At 41.9% G+C, this 18467-nt stretch overlaps 1 protein-coding gene and 1 long non-coding RNA gene across 4 annotated transcripts in view; one reads left to right on the forward strand and one right to left on the reverse strand.

Moving 5' to 3' along the window:
* Positions 1-6530: 6530 nt before the first annotated feature.
* Positions 6531-18105, reverse strand: PURA (purine rich element binding protein A). 3 transcript variants are annotated; one of them, XM_086702784.1, is made up of 2 exons: positions 17793-18105; positions 6531-11939 (listed from the first exon to the last, which is right to left on the reverse strand). In XM_086702784.1, exon 2 carries the CDS (start codon positions 11793-11795, stop codon positions 10827-10829), a length of 969 nt encoding a protein of 322 aa, XP_086558910.1. In that variant the 5' UTR covers positions 11796-11939; positions 17793-18105; the 3' UTR covers positions 6531-10826. The 3 variants fall into 3 exon arrangements, with proteins under 3 accessions (XP_086558910.1, XP_086558900.1, XP_086558918.1); XM_086702774.1 differs by having other exon boundaries at positions 17654-18105; XM_086702792.1 differs by lacking the exon at positions 17793-18105 and adding an exon at positions 12467-12622.
* Positions 11680-18467, forward strand: part of LOC147584428 (uncharacterized) — a 46770-nt gene continuing 39982 nt past the window's right edge. The window contains exon 1 of the long non-coding RNA XR_015249616.1: positions 11680-17385. This is a non-coding gene — a long non-coding RNA (uncharacterized LOC147584428). The remainder of the gene's footprint in view (positions 17386-18467) is intronic.

The following is an 18467-nucleotide window of genomic DNA, read 5'->3' on the forward strand; positions in this document are numbered from 1 at the left end:
CCACCCCGCCCACCCCATTCCATGGCATCAAGAGAGAAAAGTAAAAAGTATGCATAAATCTTTAAACTGTTCTTTACATAGGGGAAAGGACAGATACAACAACTATCCTATTTATAAACTGGATTCCCAGTTTTAAATAAAATCAATATTTACTGGTAAAAATTGTCCAAGCTAACACATCCAAACAGTAAATAATGTGCTACTAGTAAATAATGTTCTACATAGAGAATAATTTACTTTGGTTTTATGTACCTTCTCAAAAATAATACTGGTGTCCCATACATCACCAAACTGATGTGTTCCAGCAAAGTTGTAAGGCAAATCTTTTTTTCCTAGTGACATCTTTTTTCCCAACAGACAAAACTAAAATCTTTTGGTGAGGAAGAGGTTAAGATAATAGCTAACCCCTTGGCATCCTGAGCATTGTGGTTTATCAAACTCTACCCTGCGAGAAGCTGTTAGGCACCCTGACCCCTGCCTTGAACCAGGAATGGCTCCCACGTCTAGAGATGCCCTAACTCCTTATAAATAGCTCTCAGAACATTGCTTTTTCCTTCTGTCTGGATGTTATAGTGTCTAGCAAAGCTGGTTGCAATGTCACATTTTGCTAGTAGGGGCCACCATCTAACAATAATTCCAATCTGAAATGTTTTAAGCTAATAGTTCTTTATTTTATCAATTAATTCCATTACAATTTTCTCTATAGAGTTTTCTTAGAGCAGAGATCCTTAACTTGGGTTTCAGAAGATGTGTGATGCCCCTGAGGTTGTATGTAAAATTATCTATGTATGTGCATTTTTTTAAATCTGGGGAGAGGGCCCATCACTTTCATCAGATTATCCAAGGTATCTGTGATCTCAAAAAGGGGTTACAGGGACTTAGAGGGATACCCGTAATTCATTTTATACTAGGACTGGGAAATGGGAGCAGAAAACTAAAAATGGCCTCAAAAAAAAGGGGCCAAATTGCTGATCTTTTCCCTTTATTCACATTTGGGAAATAAGTGCTTCAACCTAGGAAAAATAATTAATTAAGCTGATTAAACTCCATTAAAAATAATCAAAGCCATTTTCTAAAATATTTTCATTTTCCATATATGGTAAGTTTAGTCTCCAAGAAAAGGTTTGGAGATTGAATTTTTCTCTTTTCCCTAAGGAAATTCATAAACATAATGCTGATAATCTACATTTAAAGATCTGACAACCTAAAACTTAAGACAACTCTAATACTACAAACCCTTAATTTACAATTTTGAGTAAAGGATTATCTAGAGTCAAATACACATTTGTCAACTTTCATCCCCCAAGATTGGTCCACAGTTAGACAACTACCGGGCACAATTCCACTAGATAAACCTAAAATCTAAACAAAATGGAAGTTTAATTTCTATCCCAGTTGAAAACAAAAGCACAAGGTTCTACAGTAAAGTCCAGCCACAAACATTCACACTATGTCATAGAGGACTTTCTCATTTCAATACATCACTGAATTACCAACAGAATTTGCAAACATGAGATCCAGAAAGACTACCAAAACATGCTGAGAAGAGCATGTCAAGAATTAAACCACCACCCTCTGCCCCCCCTACCCCCATCCAGAAACACACTCAGGCATTCCAAAAATAAACCAGATCTAAAGAGAGGCCTCTTGCTTGTTAGTTTTAAGTATGAAATGCCTAAAAGGCTATGGGAAAGGGAATATAAAATGAAAAAAATTAAATAACTTACAAAAATTAATTTTAGTCAAAACACATTTCTGTTCTATTGACAAAACTATCAACTTTTTTTTTTTTTTTGCAATTTTAAACACTGTGTTTCACAACCTCACTAAGACAAAAAATAAGTTCACAGGTACACATCTTGTTCTCCTATTCTTTCTAGAGCACATCTTGAGGTTATAAGAATGCTTCTAGTTAAAATAAAGACTCTTATCCCTTGCTACCCTCCCCCCCTCAAAAAGTGAGTGAACCTTGAATTCCAAAAAGGAATACTCATTTAATGTAATTATTTCAATACCAGTTATATCACATAGACCATGATGAAACTCTATGAGCATTATGGAAAACTACATGAAAGAGGGAGCTGCCACTTGCCACCCACTTCACTTCCAGCTTTTTAAGCCAATACCCAGCTAGACTCAGATCCCATTGACTTCAGTAAAAACAATCAACACTCCAAAACCAGGCCATCTCAGGCTAGAAGCTGGATCTCAAAGACATCGTTTCATATATATATATATATTTTTTTCTATCCTAAGCTTTCATTTTGTCTATTCAAATAGTTTAATAAAGCTCACATTTACAAAGGATTACACTGGCAAATAAAGGCCCATATTAAAAATTTTATCAAAACAAATTTTTGTTCTACATAGCTAACACTAAGAAATATTTTCTTGGACTTATAAAGCATATTTAATTGCATATAAGTTTTGCTTTGGGTGGGATATTGAAAACAATTCTGTAAGAAATTAGAAAAGACTAGAAACAAAAGTGAAAGTGACTAGTCTTAACTTTCAAAAAATCAAGTGCAAAGATAAATAGTGCAAATAATGAAAACTAGAAATTTTATAGGCAACTTTACATCTTTCCTGCTTTTGCACTTTTATATATTGACAACTTTATAAACCCTAACAACTGTATGCAGCATGGAAATGGGCTATCATTTATCTCTATTGACTAGACTCAAGGAATCCTTTCAAAGGCAGTCATTTAAATCACTGGTTCTTCACTAGGTTTGGGAATTCACTTTTTAAAAAACAATTCCTAAGGGAGGGGCTATTTAACAAGGCTCTGCATGGACTTGAACAAGTTATAGAATGTATGTGTATTATAATTTAAAATCTGTATGATACGAAAAGCATACTAAGTGCTAACTCTGAAAAATAAATTATAGTAAAAAGAATTCTGCTATTATTAGTGAACTTGATATTTGGGGAAAAAAAGTTACTTTTCCAGATACAAAATCAGAACCTCTTTTTTCAGCTATCTTTAAAGAAATTTTACCACTAATGCATACAGATTTGGGTAAAATGAAATAAATAATCTGTCAGAATCACTGAGAATAAGTCCATATTAAACTAAAAAAGATTGAAAATATACTTGAATTATGCAATTTAAAAACAAAATACTATAACAATTCTTTATCTTAAATAATTAAAAATGTTCCTAGGATACTGGGAAGAGAAATCTAAACACTATCAATTCACCCTACAAAGAACATAAGAACTTCCAAGATACACTAAATTATATTATTAACATCTGCCACCACTGAACACTTGGGAATTCTACGATTTTAAAGTAACAGGAAAAGTGGGAAAACAAACAGAAATTAGAGTTTGAGAGGGTATGTCACCTAATTTCAGCAATATAATATTATTGAGGGTCTCATAGGCCCACAGTGTTAAATGGTGGGATTGCAAGTGTAAAAAAATTTGAAAAATACCTAAAATTATAGTTTAGTGTTTTTACCTGGCTTATTCTCTTCTTGTAAGAAATTAATGTGGACCAAAGGCTCAAGGTTATCTAAAAACAAACACAATATGGATCCTTGTGAACTGGAAAATCTAATGCTTTGATCTAAGGACCATTTTGAGAAGTAAAGCTAAACTACACTGTAACATGAGCCCAGGAAAATAGTCTGTATAATAACCTTTCTGATAGTTTAAAATGATAACTGAAACAGTTTAAAATTTTCTTAATCTTCTTTCCCTCAAAATAGTAAGTCCCTAGTACCAACATGCTTTGACCACAAAAGCTGTCATTCCACAATTGTGCTACTTAATTTGTCCAGAAAAGCAAACATCTTACACCTGAAAATAGATTTGTATAATGCATCATCATCCTAACAACTAGCTACAGACCAATAGCTTTCTCATAACCAACAAGGGACCCATTTTCTCTGGCTTTACTGAAACTTCATTAGTGAATATCAACTTCATTGTCCTTAGCAAACAACTCTCATTTAAGACTCCATCTTAGAAACTTTACCTACCTCTAATAACAATTTCTCCCACTTTACCTCCAAACCATTCGCTTATATAACTCACACTCCCATTCATGAACACATTAAACAGTTCTTCCCTTTCTGCTCTCAAATTTCCAAACCAGTAAATCTCAGCCTCCAGTAACTTACCTAAAATACACATACTTCTTACTCTCTTCAATTCACAAATTTCTTAACAATTTCGATGCCCTTCAAACTGCCAACTTAAGACTATAGGGAAAATAGCACTCAGAAAAACTGTGCAATTATCTTATCATACAGAAATCTTTCTGGGATCAGTTAGCTATGTTCTAAGGCAGGAGCCAGCAATTTCTTTACTTCCCTCTTAAAAGGGTAAGCGTGAGTGTCACTGGCAGGACTATGGCAAGGAGAAGAATAAAGGAGAGAGAAACAAGGAAAAAGGAGGATGGGAGGGAAAAAAAAGCCAAATGTACATGGTAGGGAGGTAGGTCAAATGCCACCAACAACGACCTACACTGGAAATTGCCAATCCACTCCAGCTTAATGGGAGTCTGACCTAATCCCAACATGTACCTAATAATTCATTAGCTGATGCCCATCACTAGTTAAGCTAGTCCAGGTGAATACATAAGTCACCTGTCCTGTAAGTTTGCTACTTCACAATAAGGACAGCTTAAGTCCTCCAAGGATCCTTCTGTTTTAATCTAGTTTAGACTAAAACACATGTTAAGAAGAGTATTTCCATGATTCTCAAAATTCCAGAATATAAAGGTTTGGTCCTTGAACTTGGAGGCTCTTGAATTATTAAAGTATTCCCTAAATAAAGAAAACTAAACTCTTAGCTTAAATTTTTCCATGGAATGCTACAAAATTTTAATTAATAAGCAGATTCCTAATCATCACCAAAACAAAGTATGCTTTCATGAAAATTCAAAACTCTTCCAATTCCAAAATGAATGAAATATTTTGGGTCTGTAATTAACTTTATTTTACAGAGGATCACCACCATGTTTCTACCTATCGAACAAGACAATTTTCCACAAAAGCAAAGCACATCAGGGGAAAATAAAGAAAACAAATACCAAACATAATATGGGGACAAAATAAAAATACATGAGTAACTATGAAATTGTTATAAGAAAAAATGTTTCTAACAAATGACCTCTGCCATACTCAGCTTTCCTAATGACATGAATTGCCTAGACCATTCAACATCAAAATTTGGTAGTCAGTTTAGCAGCTGGAAGATGACAAATTGTTGGCTTGAAACCAATCATATCTTTTACTTTTCACTTGGTTGTTTTTGCATTATGAAATTCTACCTGACATGCTAATGCTAGTTTAGATTATCTTCACTTAGCCCATAATAATGAAAATTCTGTTTGAAAAGAGCCTGTCAAATGGCCTAGGCCTTAAATCTAGGTTTTTAGGATCAAATAACTCCCCAAATATTAAAATCAGCTTTTCTTAAAAATATATTGCAAATTCTCTATAGTAATTAATGTTGCTGAGTGAAAACAGTAGTTTCAATAACAATGATCATTTTAGTTTTATAATGTACTTCATTACAAATGGTCTAAATTCAGTTAACTCGCAATTTAAAAACCCAGAAGTATTATAATGTATGATTTAAAAATAGATAAACTTTAACAGACAATTTTGCACAAATAACTTTAGTGAATTTATTCACTTAAGCAATTCTGATAAATCTCTTTCCTATTCATTCTACTCTCGATGAGGAAGTATATATTGCTCCAAATTATTAAGATATTCAAATTTAAGGATAATCAACTATAAATGTTATACTCAGAGTTATCACCAATTGTTCCAAACCTAACCTGCTGAAGATTCGCTTCTTTTAGCATTCTTTTACATAGAAAGCAGGATCTCATTCTGATATTGAAATAACTTGCAAAAAAGTCATTAGATTTGGTATCTGATTTTTTTAATGGGGAAAATATTAAAAGTATATTCACATGTAAAGTAAAATGAATTGTGGAGCTATGAAAACAACTAGAGCAACAATTTCAGAACTCTCCATTTAAAAATAATCTGGAAGTGTGTGTGTGTGTGTGTGTGTGTGTCTGTGTGTGTGTGTGTCTGTGTGTGTGAGATATGGGAAAATGAGTGAGAATACTGAAGAAGAGAGGGCGAACCACATGTGGGAGATATAAGTAATCATGCCCATGGTGGGTTCTCCATGGCTGGCATATAACCCAACATGTCATTAAAAAAAAAAAAAATGTTTAGAAAGTTTCAACAGTGCCAAATGCAAAATGTTAAAGCAAAGAAACAATGAATGAGATAACCCCCACAAACATCAAGTTCCATATGAAAACAGGAAGAAAAAAATTGATATGTGCATCTTTTTTAATATACCAAATCTTAATTGACTTAAAGATTATATATAAAGTGCTTGGGCCATGGTACCCACCCAGATTCTCATTATCAATGGACTGATCTTTTCCCCTCCCTTCCACCCAAATTTAGTTCAGTGTTCCTGCAGAAAAAGTACAGCATTCCTATATTGGTAAGAATAAGAAATGAAAACAGTGAGTACAACTGATATATATCCATTGACTTTTATTACAAATGTACTTGATCACTTGGCTTCAAAAAGTTTAAAATCAATACCCTATTTTCTGTATGCCAGTACAAAGCAAACTGTTTTACAAATTAAATACCTAAAAATTTGACAAAAATATTAAAATTTGATGAAAAACAATTATAAAAATCCTTAATCTCTCTCTCTTCAAAAAAGGAGGCAGTCTTCCCAGTCCTATTATACAATATTAATAATATTCACCATTTTTAGAATAGGTAGCTAAATTATATTTTTCTGTTAGCATACAAAACTCTTAGACTAATAGATTTCATTTGTATATGCTCCAGTTAAGTTTGTGAATGCCATCTGATTGCAATATAATCAACTATCTTTAATTGAGTCCTAATTTACACTTATTTAATAATTTGCATAGTTTAAAAGGGATAAAGGTTATTCTACAACTAATTATCATAGGCTATTACAGTGCTATTTTTCAAGGCAATAAGTATTTGCTCCCAAATGAAATTATGTCTTCTTTAGGCAGGGGTTAAAATTACTAGCAGCTTTCTCCATTACCTGAACAATCAAATTGGAATAGTTATCCATCTCTAGATGTGAAGACCTAAAAAACACATCGATATATTTTCCACTTTGAGTCAAATTTCAACCCCTGCATGGGACTAGAAAGTGAGACTTTCAAGGTTTTTATTTCACTGTTGGGTTTTGGTTTCTACTCTCCATGGCTTTTAGGAAGCTGGGAAAGTTTGTCTTTCCTGACTCACATTGTCTCTCTTTTCCATTTGGCAAATATTCATCTACCTTCAATCTGTATCTAGTAGAGGAAAAGCCGACATGGCTTTTCTTATGAACTTCCTTTGTTGTCAAAGGCATGTATAATGATTTCTACAGTTCTGGTTAGTTAACTTTAGCTCCCTCTGTGGCTGGATGACTGCTGCTTCTAACATCAGCATGATAAATAGGAGGCACAAATAAAAAGTAGCTTAAAAAAAGATTTGGTGATTTAAAAGAAAAAAAAAAAACGAACAACACCAAACACACACACATATATGGGCATTTCAAATCTGGTGGCTGATCTCTGGATTAAATTACTTGACAGTGTCTCTCATTTTAAAGAACGTCAATATTGCAATGCATTTCAAGTTTTCTTTTATACTTAGGCAAATAATATAGTTTAACCAAGCTCCTGGACCTTAATTGCAAGACAAAGCAGATCATTAAAAATAAGGCATACTTGTCAGGAATTAAGTTTTGTTTGCTTGTTTTTGGCACATTTGATCATACTGTCTTCTATGAATAACACATATGGTCAAATATACCATTTCCTTTTTCATTTCAGCACAAACAGGGTTTACCAACTAGTAAAATAAAAAACAAGGAAAAACTCCAACATAAAACACTGAGATATAGAACCTTGGTAAAGTACCGAGCACCTGGGGGGAGGGGTGGGGAAAGGATGAAACAGTAGAGGGAGGAAAGGTTGGGAGGGTGCTTGGGGAGGTAAAGTGAGATGCAAAAAAGAGCATCTTTACAGTCACTTAGTCTTTTCTAAGATCACCTCTTAAGTCTTAAAATATTTGCATGTGGATTTCTTTTTAAACCCAATGACCATAAATCAGACACTGGTTTCAAAATCTTAGTAAGATTGTGTTTAACTGTTATAGTGTAAAGACAATTGCACAATACATGTGCTTATTGATCCGGTAGGATTCCAAGCAGAATCTGAAGTCTGTAGGTAAGAAAGGTTTCACTTTAGGTAACAGTGACCCTAAAGAAAACCTCATGAAAGAACTCGCATCTCAAATAAAGGACACTTTGCCTAAGTTTGCTGTGTTTTTGTTGACTTGCACTACTTATTGCTGGCTACTATGAAACACTGATCTAGGAGTACTCCAACAACCTGTAGTACAAGGCTTAACTTTAAGAAGCTATAGTAAACAAGAGACAAAATCAAAGCAATTCTCTTTCCTAACTAGTAACAGCACAGAGAATGCAGTCTTTTCCATATCACAGTAAAAGTACAGTGAACAAAACAGCTCAACAAACCTTAAGACAAAAAAGTGCAGGTTATTAATGTTTACATGCAGTTGATAAGCATTCCAAATGTCACATTATGCACTGTAAAAGCTCAACTTTACTATATGGAAATAAGAAAAATGCACCTTGGGGGAAAGGGAAAAGCAATTTAATCATTTCCAGTGATTTTGTAAGTAAAGAAATTCCTAACTATTGTACGGTCACCTCATATTTAACATTGTATGAATATTAAAAGCAAACAATTTAATGGGAAAATGCACAGTACAATGGAAATAGCTTGTTATTCAACACATACAGTAGATCTCAAAAACAAAGACAACACACTCAACCAGGGAGCTTAAAAATATCAAATCAAAACCCAAAGAACCAGCAGAAAAAAAAAAATCCTTCAAAAAGACAACTGTTTCACCTTCCTAGGCCAATGCTTTACAATGTGAGAAGCACTGATACCTTCCAGCTCCTACAGGTGGTGTCTTCTACATACAGCAGTAAGATCTATATGGCTGGATTTGCCAAGAAACAATTCCATCCCCAGAACTCTCTATAGCAGACAAAATCCTTTTTTTTTAAACCAAAATACTTTCTACAGAATTCCAAACCAAAATGTACTGTTTAAGGCATCTTTTTTATAACATTTTCTCTTCACTCAAAGATGATAGTCATGCAGCAGTTTAATGATAAAAATATATTAATATTTTACTATACAGCAGCAAGAAGTTAGTTGTCAATTAAAAGCACACGAACATCTTTAAATGAAAACCTGTAAAAGACTATCGATACAAACAATTTCAGTTTGGAGGACACCAGCCTGGTAAAGTGCTCTCCTAAGCTTTGCATTTTCATACCCTACACCTTGAATATATGAGTTATAGAACATACTTTTGATAGAAGGCTTGTACACTTGGGGAACACAAATACACTTAGCATATAATGTAGCCAGTAATAACTAGCACCACAGCTACATGGAAATCCTTTACACATACCAACTTGGCTTTCACTTTTAAAATGAAACTCAGAATCCATGGCTCAGTAGGATAACTATAATTGTGTTGCTCTGCTTTTTAACAGGTCTACATAAGTTAATAGCACTGGCAAAAATCAAAGAATAGCTTCAGACCTCTTACTAGTTTAGGAGACAGTGCTAGTGACCACAAATAGACTTGCTACCTGATGTCCAAGTACAGGTTCACTGGAAATTGCTGCACGTTAGTTTAAGTTTTTAAAATCTTTCTACACATAATAAAAAAAATATATTATGAACGATACATCTCATATACACAATAATGACAAAACACCTACTCAATCAAAGCAAACAGATGCAGAAAAATATTATGGGAGATTTCCTTTTTCTTTCTTTCCTCTTTTTCCTTTGACTATTGAATAACTTTGGTTCCAACCGTAAAAATCACAACTTAGCAAATTTCATTTAAATGCCTTTTTTAATAATTTCTTCATGTTCACAGAAGTTTCACTGACCATTTTTATATGTTTAAGGTCCAGATGCAATGCATATTGTATAAAAGAGAGCACTTATTGTTTACCTTGCATGAATTAAACCTACGTACCTTTAACTCTACAAACTTCTGCATAACATTTAGACAAAGCTCAGACACACAGCATGCCTAGCCCTCATATATATACACATCTCTAATCACAGGTATATAGGGTGTCAAATATACTATAATAACCTCCATGTAAGGTTTGAAATTTGGTAACAAAATGAGAAAAACTAAAAATATTATTTTACGTGTTCTAAAATATCTCTTTTTTGTGCTAAAGTCAAATGTTAGCTCAACATGAAAAGGACTTTTATATAATTCAGCAATATTATAATCTTGACCATTTTGCAAACACTTTTAATAATAATAGCTTAAACGTGTACAAAAGTTCTTGGTTAATTAGGGAAATAAACACTCAGTTCTTTATATTTTTTAATCAAGTAGGAAACACAGTTCATATAATGTTATTACTTTTTGTATTTTTTTTGTTTTTTGTTTTTAGCAGCTGCTTACTGTTTTATATGGTGGATAAAGTGGACAACATCCAGCGATGGGTGGCAAGTCAAGAAGAGAAACTGTCAGTTGGTGGAGGTTCTGTGGGTGGTGCTCCCTTGGAGTTAACAGTTATTTTTTTTTTTATTTTTTATTTTTTTACTTTTTAACTTTTTATTTTCTCTCTTTCTTTACAGTATATTTTCTGTGTGTGGTTGTGTGTGTGTGTGTGTGTGTATGCATGTGTGTGTGGGTTTTTTCCATTCAGTTTGATCAATCTTCTTCCCCTTCTTCTTCACCCTGCAGCAACAGGGTGGCAGCGGCGGTCTCCTCCTGCTGTTGCTGCTGCTGCTGGTGGAGCTGCTCACAGGCAGCTCGCTTCTCCCTCTGTTTCTCTTGAATCTTCTTCATCTCCTCCGAGTACTTGCAGAAGGTGTGTCCGAACTTGGCCCACACCTTGTAGGGCACGGTGATGGAGTTGCGGTAAGTGGGCTTCACCTCGCTCACTCGCATAAACACGCCGTACTTGTTGGAGCCCACATCGAAGAAGAAGCGCTTGTTGTCCACAGTCAAGGAGGTGCCCTCGGGCAGCTCGGCCGGCTCCTCCTCCACTCCGTAGTCATCGATGAGCTTGGCCAGAGCGTCGCGGAACTCGATGAGCCCCTGTGCGGGCAGCGCAATGGTCTGGCCCTGCGTGGAGCCCAGGCCGGGCCCCCGGTTGACCGTCTGGCGGATGCGCAGGAAGCGGCCGCGCTGGTTCTCCTTGAGATCCATGTAGTACTTGCGGTTCTCGCGCACCAGGAACTCGCTCTTGAGCGCCCGGCGCGGCTCGTCCTGCGCCTGGGCCAGGTCCGGCGGCTGGCTGGGGCCCAGCTGCGCGTAGTGCTCGATGAAGTCGCCCAGGTAGTCGCGGAACTCCACGGCCACTGACATGGAGAGAGTGAGGCGGCTCTTGTTGCCGCCCGCGCCCACCTCAGCGATCTTCAGGAAGCGGCCCTTGGCGTTCTGCTTCACGTCCAGGTAGAAGCGCTTGTTCTGGATGTCCACCCGCTTGGAGGCCAGCTCCTGCGTCTCGTGCTGCAGCCCCCCCGGGGCCCCTCCGCCGCCGCCGCCACTGCCGCCGCCGCCCCCGCCGCCACCACCGCCCCCGCCGGAGCCCGAGCCCGAGCCTGGGTGCCCCAGGGAGCCGCCCGAGCCCAGCGCCGCACCACCCTGCTCGCTGCCGCTGTCTCGGTCCGCCATGATGCTGCGCTCCGCCGCCGCGCCGCCGCCGCCGCCTGCCGCTCCGCCCGCCGCCTCAGTCGCCTCAGCCGCCGCTGCTTTCCCTCCCCGGCTCCGCCTGCTGCCGCCGCAACCCCCACAGCCAGTCAGCCACTCTCGCGAGATCTGCGGGAGAGACGAGACCCGGTAACAGGGCACTGACTCCCCAGTACAGTAGCAGGGCGCCCTACTGTACGCGCCCACCCGCCCGCCGGCACGTGACATTCGCCCCCTCCCTGATGCCAGCCCCCCGACCGCCCGCCCGCCAGGCGGCGCCCACCCGCCGGCCCTCACCCCACACCCCTGGCGTGTGTGTGTGGGGGGGAGGTTGTGGGACGCGCCGCGTCGCAGCTGCTGCCGCCACCACCACTGTGGCTGTCGCTGTTGGCCAGACCCTGGGCGGCCTCGGCCCAGGGAGTTGGGGGACCAGGGGTGAGAAGGGGACTGCCATACTAAGCACAGGGAGAGGGCCTGAGTTCTGCATTCCAGTGACCCCGAGAGAGGATGTGGAGGGAAGGGCCTGTGAAGCACTACTGAGCCCGCTGCAGACAGGGGACACCAAGTCACGGCCACCCCCTTACATGTGGGCCTCAGTCAGACCCAAACCCAAACCCAGACAGGCCCACCCACTGCCCGCCTGGGCTATCTCCTACCGCAGAGCCCTGGCCGCAGAGGCGGGCAAGGAACAGGAGAGGTGGTGCGGCGGTAACCCTTAGCTGCAGAAGGGGCTGCCTAGGATGAGGACGGGGCGCCGGCAGCAGTGGCGCGGAGCAGCAGACACCTAGCCCGTCCCTCCCCTCGCTCCCGCCGCTTCCCCCTCCCAGCGCACGGCAGCGGCTCTGGCCTCAGATGATCCCGCTCCCCCCTCCCCCCAACCGCAGCCCCGCACAGTCGGGCGGGCGGGCAGGCGGGCGGGCGCACTCACCGGCGGGGGGGAGCCAAGCAGAGGACGGCAGCCGCACCAGGGCCGGGGTGCCCGCAGTGCCTGTTCTCGTTGGCTTTGCCCTTCCCCCCAAGCAACAATCAAAAAGAAACCCCACGTTCACCCAAAAACCTTCAACCAGCCCCCAGTGGGACCACAACTGCCCGCCTGCCTCCCCCTCCTCCTTCCGAGATTTGGGGAAGGGGGGCACCCTGCTCAAGGCTGAGCCCAGCCTGGGTTGCCGGCCAGCTCTGCGGATGAACCAGGCCCTGCCAAGCCTTCAGCCCCTAACCCACTCTTCTTCCCCTCTGGAAGGACCCAGAATGGAGGAGAAAACCAAGCAAGATTTAGTAAATTCACGAGCTAAAAATGTCAGGAATTTCCTGGGAAACGCACTTCCTTACGGGTTTCATTAACGCAGGTTCGCTCGCCCCTTTTACCCCTCCTCCCAGAAACTCCTTAGTGTCCAGGAGAGCCCCTACCTCTCAAAAAAGTAAAGCATTACATGATTAGTGGTTTTTAGGTAGACAGCTAGGTTACCAACCATTAATTAACCAATGAATCTTTGGACAGTGACAGCTAAAGGGGGTCTCTAGTCTCAGAAAGAAACTCGGAAAGAAGGGATTTCTTTCTTCCTAGATCTAAGGCATAATCTAGGGCCTGTTTTCCTTCTCCTACATATATAGCAAATGCTCATACTCCCTCCCTGCAGTCTGCAGTTCTAAGAGTTGTGGGGAAGCTCAGGCCTATCTCCAGGAGAACCCCTGCCATTACCCCTACATTCTCCTTATCACCTTCTGCAGGGAGCTCAGGGGATAGACATCACAGCCTTATTCCTGGCTTTCTCAAACATGGATTGTTGCCTCCATCCTTAGAAGAGTGTTTCTGTCCCATCTGTGGGTGCCATTCCCACCCAACATCCCTCAACCCCCAAAGTAAGGAGTCTTCCCTCCCTCATTCAGCTTCACAGACAGCTGAGTACCACAGTTGTGCAAGCTTCCTGGAAAAGAAAGGGCTGGAGAGGACTAAGGATCACGAAACCCAGATAAGTCTAGGACCTAAACCTTGTCAATACCTGAGCCCTCAAAGCTCCCTAATATATCCCTTCACCTCCTGAGCAAACCTGCCTCCGAAGTATTCACAGCTTGCTTTTTCTTTTAGCAAGGGCTCCGTTCTACCCAGCATTAGCTACTCTGGCTCTGGGCTGATGTTTGCTACTTCCCGCTAAAGAGCAAGAAACAGGGAAAAGCACTATGGCTACCAAAGAGCAAACTGGAGTAGTGCTGTGGGAACCAGCCCCAGAACCACCTACTAGTCCCTGAAATGGTCCCTGAAATGGTTCCCTGAAGGGGAGGCCCATTCTGACAGACAGAAATCCAGGCTTTGGGCTCCATAAAGAACTTTTCCTTAGTTGGGGGCATCCTCCAGTACCGAGTAGTGCCATTTTATTGCTGATTTTTCTAAACTCCCTCCCTTGTCCCCAAGTCTGCAAGGAAGGGGAGAGAAGAACTGTTGGCGCACTTCCCACCGCGAAAGAATTAAAACGAGAAAAAGCAGTGGCTCCTTCAAGCTCACACAGTAGCGATCAGGACCCTGGATAGACCCTGGCCCCAAACTGGGACGCAAAGGCTGAGTGGCAGGGTCTCCGCACAGAGTAGGGCGGGGCATTACGCTTCCAGCTGTAAACTGAGGCTAAGATCTGTTTCGATCCGTCTGATCTAGAAGAGCCGCTGCTCTTCTTCTGGGGTTTACCCTGCGCAGAACCAAGCGCTTGCCCCCTCAAGAAAGCTCTTAGCAGCAAGAAGCCCAATGGGATTGTGATGAGGAGACACGCGCCTGCCGGTCCCATTCTTCTACGCTAATGACTGCTTCCCCCAGGACAGAAAACAAGGGCTTTAAAAATGCCCACCTTCCGTGACCAACTTTAGAGTTTAAATTTCTCGTTTCTCTGTCCCAAACATTTATATCCAGGGGTTCTGAAGCAGTTTGACTTTGGGAACACCCTGATTTTCTGAAAAAGTGTCACCAGCAACTGAGTTCTTAGTTCCCCAGCGCACAGGCAACTGATGAAGCTTCTAGACAAAACACAAGTTAAATATCATTTGCATGTTCAAAATGGGACTTTTAAACTCAAATCAGCAAACCACTGAGACCTGGATCTCTTCACATAAATATGCATTTACTTATTTTACGTTATTTATTATATATGTATAAAATTTCTACCATTATATACCAGCTTGTCCCCTATTTTACAAATGTATCTAAAAGGTAAGCAAGGTTAATAATGGCTTTTCCAAAACAATTAAATGATAAATTGGATATTCAGCACATTTTCACTTCTCAAAAAGTTAATTTCAGGATAAGCCTGTAAATGTGGGGCTTTGGTCAGACTAGGAAGGAGATGGTGAAAGGCGGCTTTCCTTAGGCTACAGAATACGGTAGCCTTAAAAGGCAGTCTGGGAAGAATGAATATTGTCTCAGAGGAAGGTCTTAAAAAGTTTAGAAGCTTAAAAAGAATTTCAGAGTTAGATCTGCATCCTAACATTGAAAATCCATTAGAAAATTTGTAGATTTAAAATGACTTCTAGCCATTTGTTAATTACCTAAATAATATACTTAGTAAATGAAAAGTGTTCTAGTATTTAGCCTCTTGAATTTGTTATTCTGAAACAAACAGTTGTAAAATTAAATTGAAAATTTCAATACAATGCAGGAAAGGCAAAGAGGAAACGAAATAAATTAACATGCAGCAAAATATCAGTGTTAATTAAAAATCATCAAAAAATATTCCCTTTCTACTCAAAGTTTGCTTACTTTAAAAAATCTGATAAACGTCTAGATTTCTTGAGCTCTTTTATTAATACTACACACACATTTTGAACAGAACAGAGATTGCTTTATTTTTAATCCCACTATCTCTATGCCGTTAACAAACTCTTACCAACAAATATTGTTCACAAGTGAAACAAACATTAGGCAGAACAAAAAGGAAAAAAGCTTCAATTTTCCTCAGCCTGAACTACGGGTGATTCTAATAAGCTTTAGTCTTTAAAAGCAAAAATTAACACACACACACACATTTATAAAATAAACTTGGAGGGAGAGAATCTACCTCTGGGTAATAAACCCTTTTAGTTATGGAGTTCCCAACAGAAACAATATGCTGATTAGTATCACAGATTTCCAAAACAAAAGAGAAGCAAGAACATTAGAAATTGTTTTCAAGTGCTGCTTAGGTTAAATGCCTGTCTTAAACTACACAATTATCTTCAATACCCAAATTATTAAAAGTAACTGGAATGTTGTACTGCAAGTGTTCAAAGTGGAGGAATTACCCATTTCTTCTCATGGCCATCTACCAGGAAAATGAAAGGAAACTCTTAAGTAAATGTTAACGTTTAACAACAACAAGGACTAATAGTAGTAGTATTTCATCAATCATTTTTTAAAAGCACATTGTCCTTCTATAGCTCACCTAATCTTCAAAATTATGCCTCTCCAATGCTATTTTAATGTTTAAAGATATGAATTAAACATTTAAAACCTGAAGAGAACAATCCATGTGATAGAACCCTCGCATTTCACAAAACGTTTTCACTGTAAGCATTTGCAAAAGAGTTAAATAAACGTAGCACACATTCTAAATTCGATAAAAGATTCCGAGAACCCGACATTTTATGTACCCAAAAGGCCCAAACAGAACCGATGCAAATGTCAATAGCTCACTCTCTTCCGGCTGATACTTAAAAGGTTTTACTAGTACCCAAAGGAATGAAATCAGCAACTCTCTCCACACTCTACTCAACACTCCAATTTTCAAAGCCGCAATTCGCAAACGTCAGTTTGGGCAGGGAGCAGTGGGGGTCTTGAAGCAATAATAATACAAAAAAATCCTTTTCTCCTCTCACAGTCTACCAAAAGATGTCAAACCAAATTCCGTCTATTACAAAGCACTGGGACCTCCCTTCCAAGGACACGGGACACAATCACAGACACCGCTGCAAAAAGCTCTCCAAGAGCCCCTGGCCCGACAGAACGAATTAGAACCCTCAAAAGGGTCCCTCACACACAGCGGAAATGAAGGTGGCATTTATTTGGGGATAGACAGCAACGAGCCAAAGAAAGTTGCCCTAGCCGGACTGGGGCCTTTCTCTCTCCAAGTTCAGAATCAAGGCAGATATATTTGTGGGGGTCCCTTCTAAAGACACCTCAGCCGCCTCCGGAGCCCACTGTCACTCAAAGGGAAGACCCTCCAGCTTCGCATCCGTTCCTTTTGCCCCCGAACAAAGACAGAGGAGGCTGTTGAGCTGACCTAGCTCCGTGGGGCAGCAAAAACGCCTTGTTCGAGCCACCCATCCTTGGGCCTGCCTTCATCTGCGATGTCAGCACCAATGTATTATTTTTTATTTTTACAACGCATCCTGGGCGGGTGTATGCATTGCGGGGGTGGGGGTTGAACAGAGGAGAGAAGGGGTTGGTAGTGAAGCCTTGAACCCTCCTTCCTCTCCCTTCCTGCCAGGGTTGCTGTGCAGGGAGTGTCGGCCACATTTGGCGCACTGTCCCAGGCCCGGGCGAAGATGGCCAGGGGAAATGGGGCTTAGGGATTGCTAAGCAAACGGCACCACTGGTGGTCTACTACCGTCAGCAGAGGTAGGAATGTCTTTTTTTTTTTTTCTTTTTTTTTTTTTAAGGGGCGTGTGATTTTGTTCTTTTTTGGAGGTGGGAGTCCGTTCGTTCGTTCGTGCGCTACGGGAGGGGGGGGCGTTGCTGCACTGCCTGAGTCCCCGGAGGGAGGGTGCGAAGATGTCTACAATGGTACAGTAATTATTCCTGGGGCAAAGAGGGCAATTAGAGGGGACAGGGTGGGCGGCACCTCGAGTTGTGGCAGTGGCAGCAGGGAAGGTCGCGAGGGGCTTACCCTGGCGGGCGGGCGCTGTCCTGCCGCAGGTGAGGGAGGGCGCGGGCTGGAGGGAGGGAGGGCGCGCGCGAGGCAGGCGCTAGGCTGGCGCGAGGAAAGGGGGAGGGGAGGAGGGGGAGGAGGGCGCGCGCGCGCACACCTGTCCTGGACAGCAGCGCGAGCTGAGCGGCGCCTCACTCGGGCTCAGCCGGCTGAAGAGGAAGGAGGGCGGGCTGGCAGGCGGGGGCGGGACGCCGAGGGGAGGAGGAGGAGGCGGCTCGGATGGCTGGCCCGGCTCTCGCTCGTTCTCCCTCCCGCGGGCAAGTCCGGCTCACACCCTGCTTCTCCCGCTCACTCACAGCCCCCTTGGCTCTCCCTCCTCCTCCTCCTTCCCCTGCGGGATCCGCTCGCCGCCGCCGCAGACGGCAAGTCGTGGCAGCCAGACGTCGGCGCGTAACCCGGCGCTCCGTGCGTGACTCCGAGCGACGTCAGCGCGCGCTCCGCGCTACCCACCATCTCTCCCCCATCCTCCCCCCGTGGCTCGCGCCCTCCGCCCTCGCGTCCCTCCGTTTCAGTCGCCGCGGCGGCGGGCGCCGAGCGCGCTCCCTCCGCCCTCCTCTTGCGCGTGCGCGCGCCTTCTGCGCCGTTGGCGCGTCAACAGCCCGCGGGCCCAGGCCTTGAGGCGCGTCTGAGGAAGGGGCTGCCTGTGGCCTCTTTGCGCGCACTTCCTCCACTCGCCGCCCGTGGCGCCCCTAGGAGGACTTAACCCGCGTTGGGCTTTGAAGGCTGGAGCTAGGCTCTGGCGGGTCTAGAGCCCTGTAGGGCCTGCACCAGC

The sequence above is a fragment of the Puma concolor genome, chromosome A1 (assembly GCF_028749965.1).
Source record: "Puma concolor isolate L17-30 chromosome A1, mPumCon1.1.hap2, whole genome shotgun sequence".
NCBI lineage: Eukaryota > Metazoa > Chordata > Mammalia > Carnivora > Felidae > Puma > Puma concolor.

What these genes read in the sequence shown, in the direction of transcription:
- PURA (XM_086702784.1), bottom strand. Translation starts at nt 11,795, where the DNA reads ATGGCGGACCGAGACAGCGGCAGCGAGCAGGGTGGTGCGGCGCTGGGC.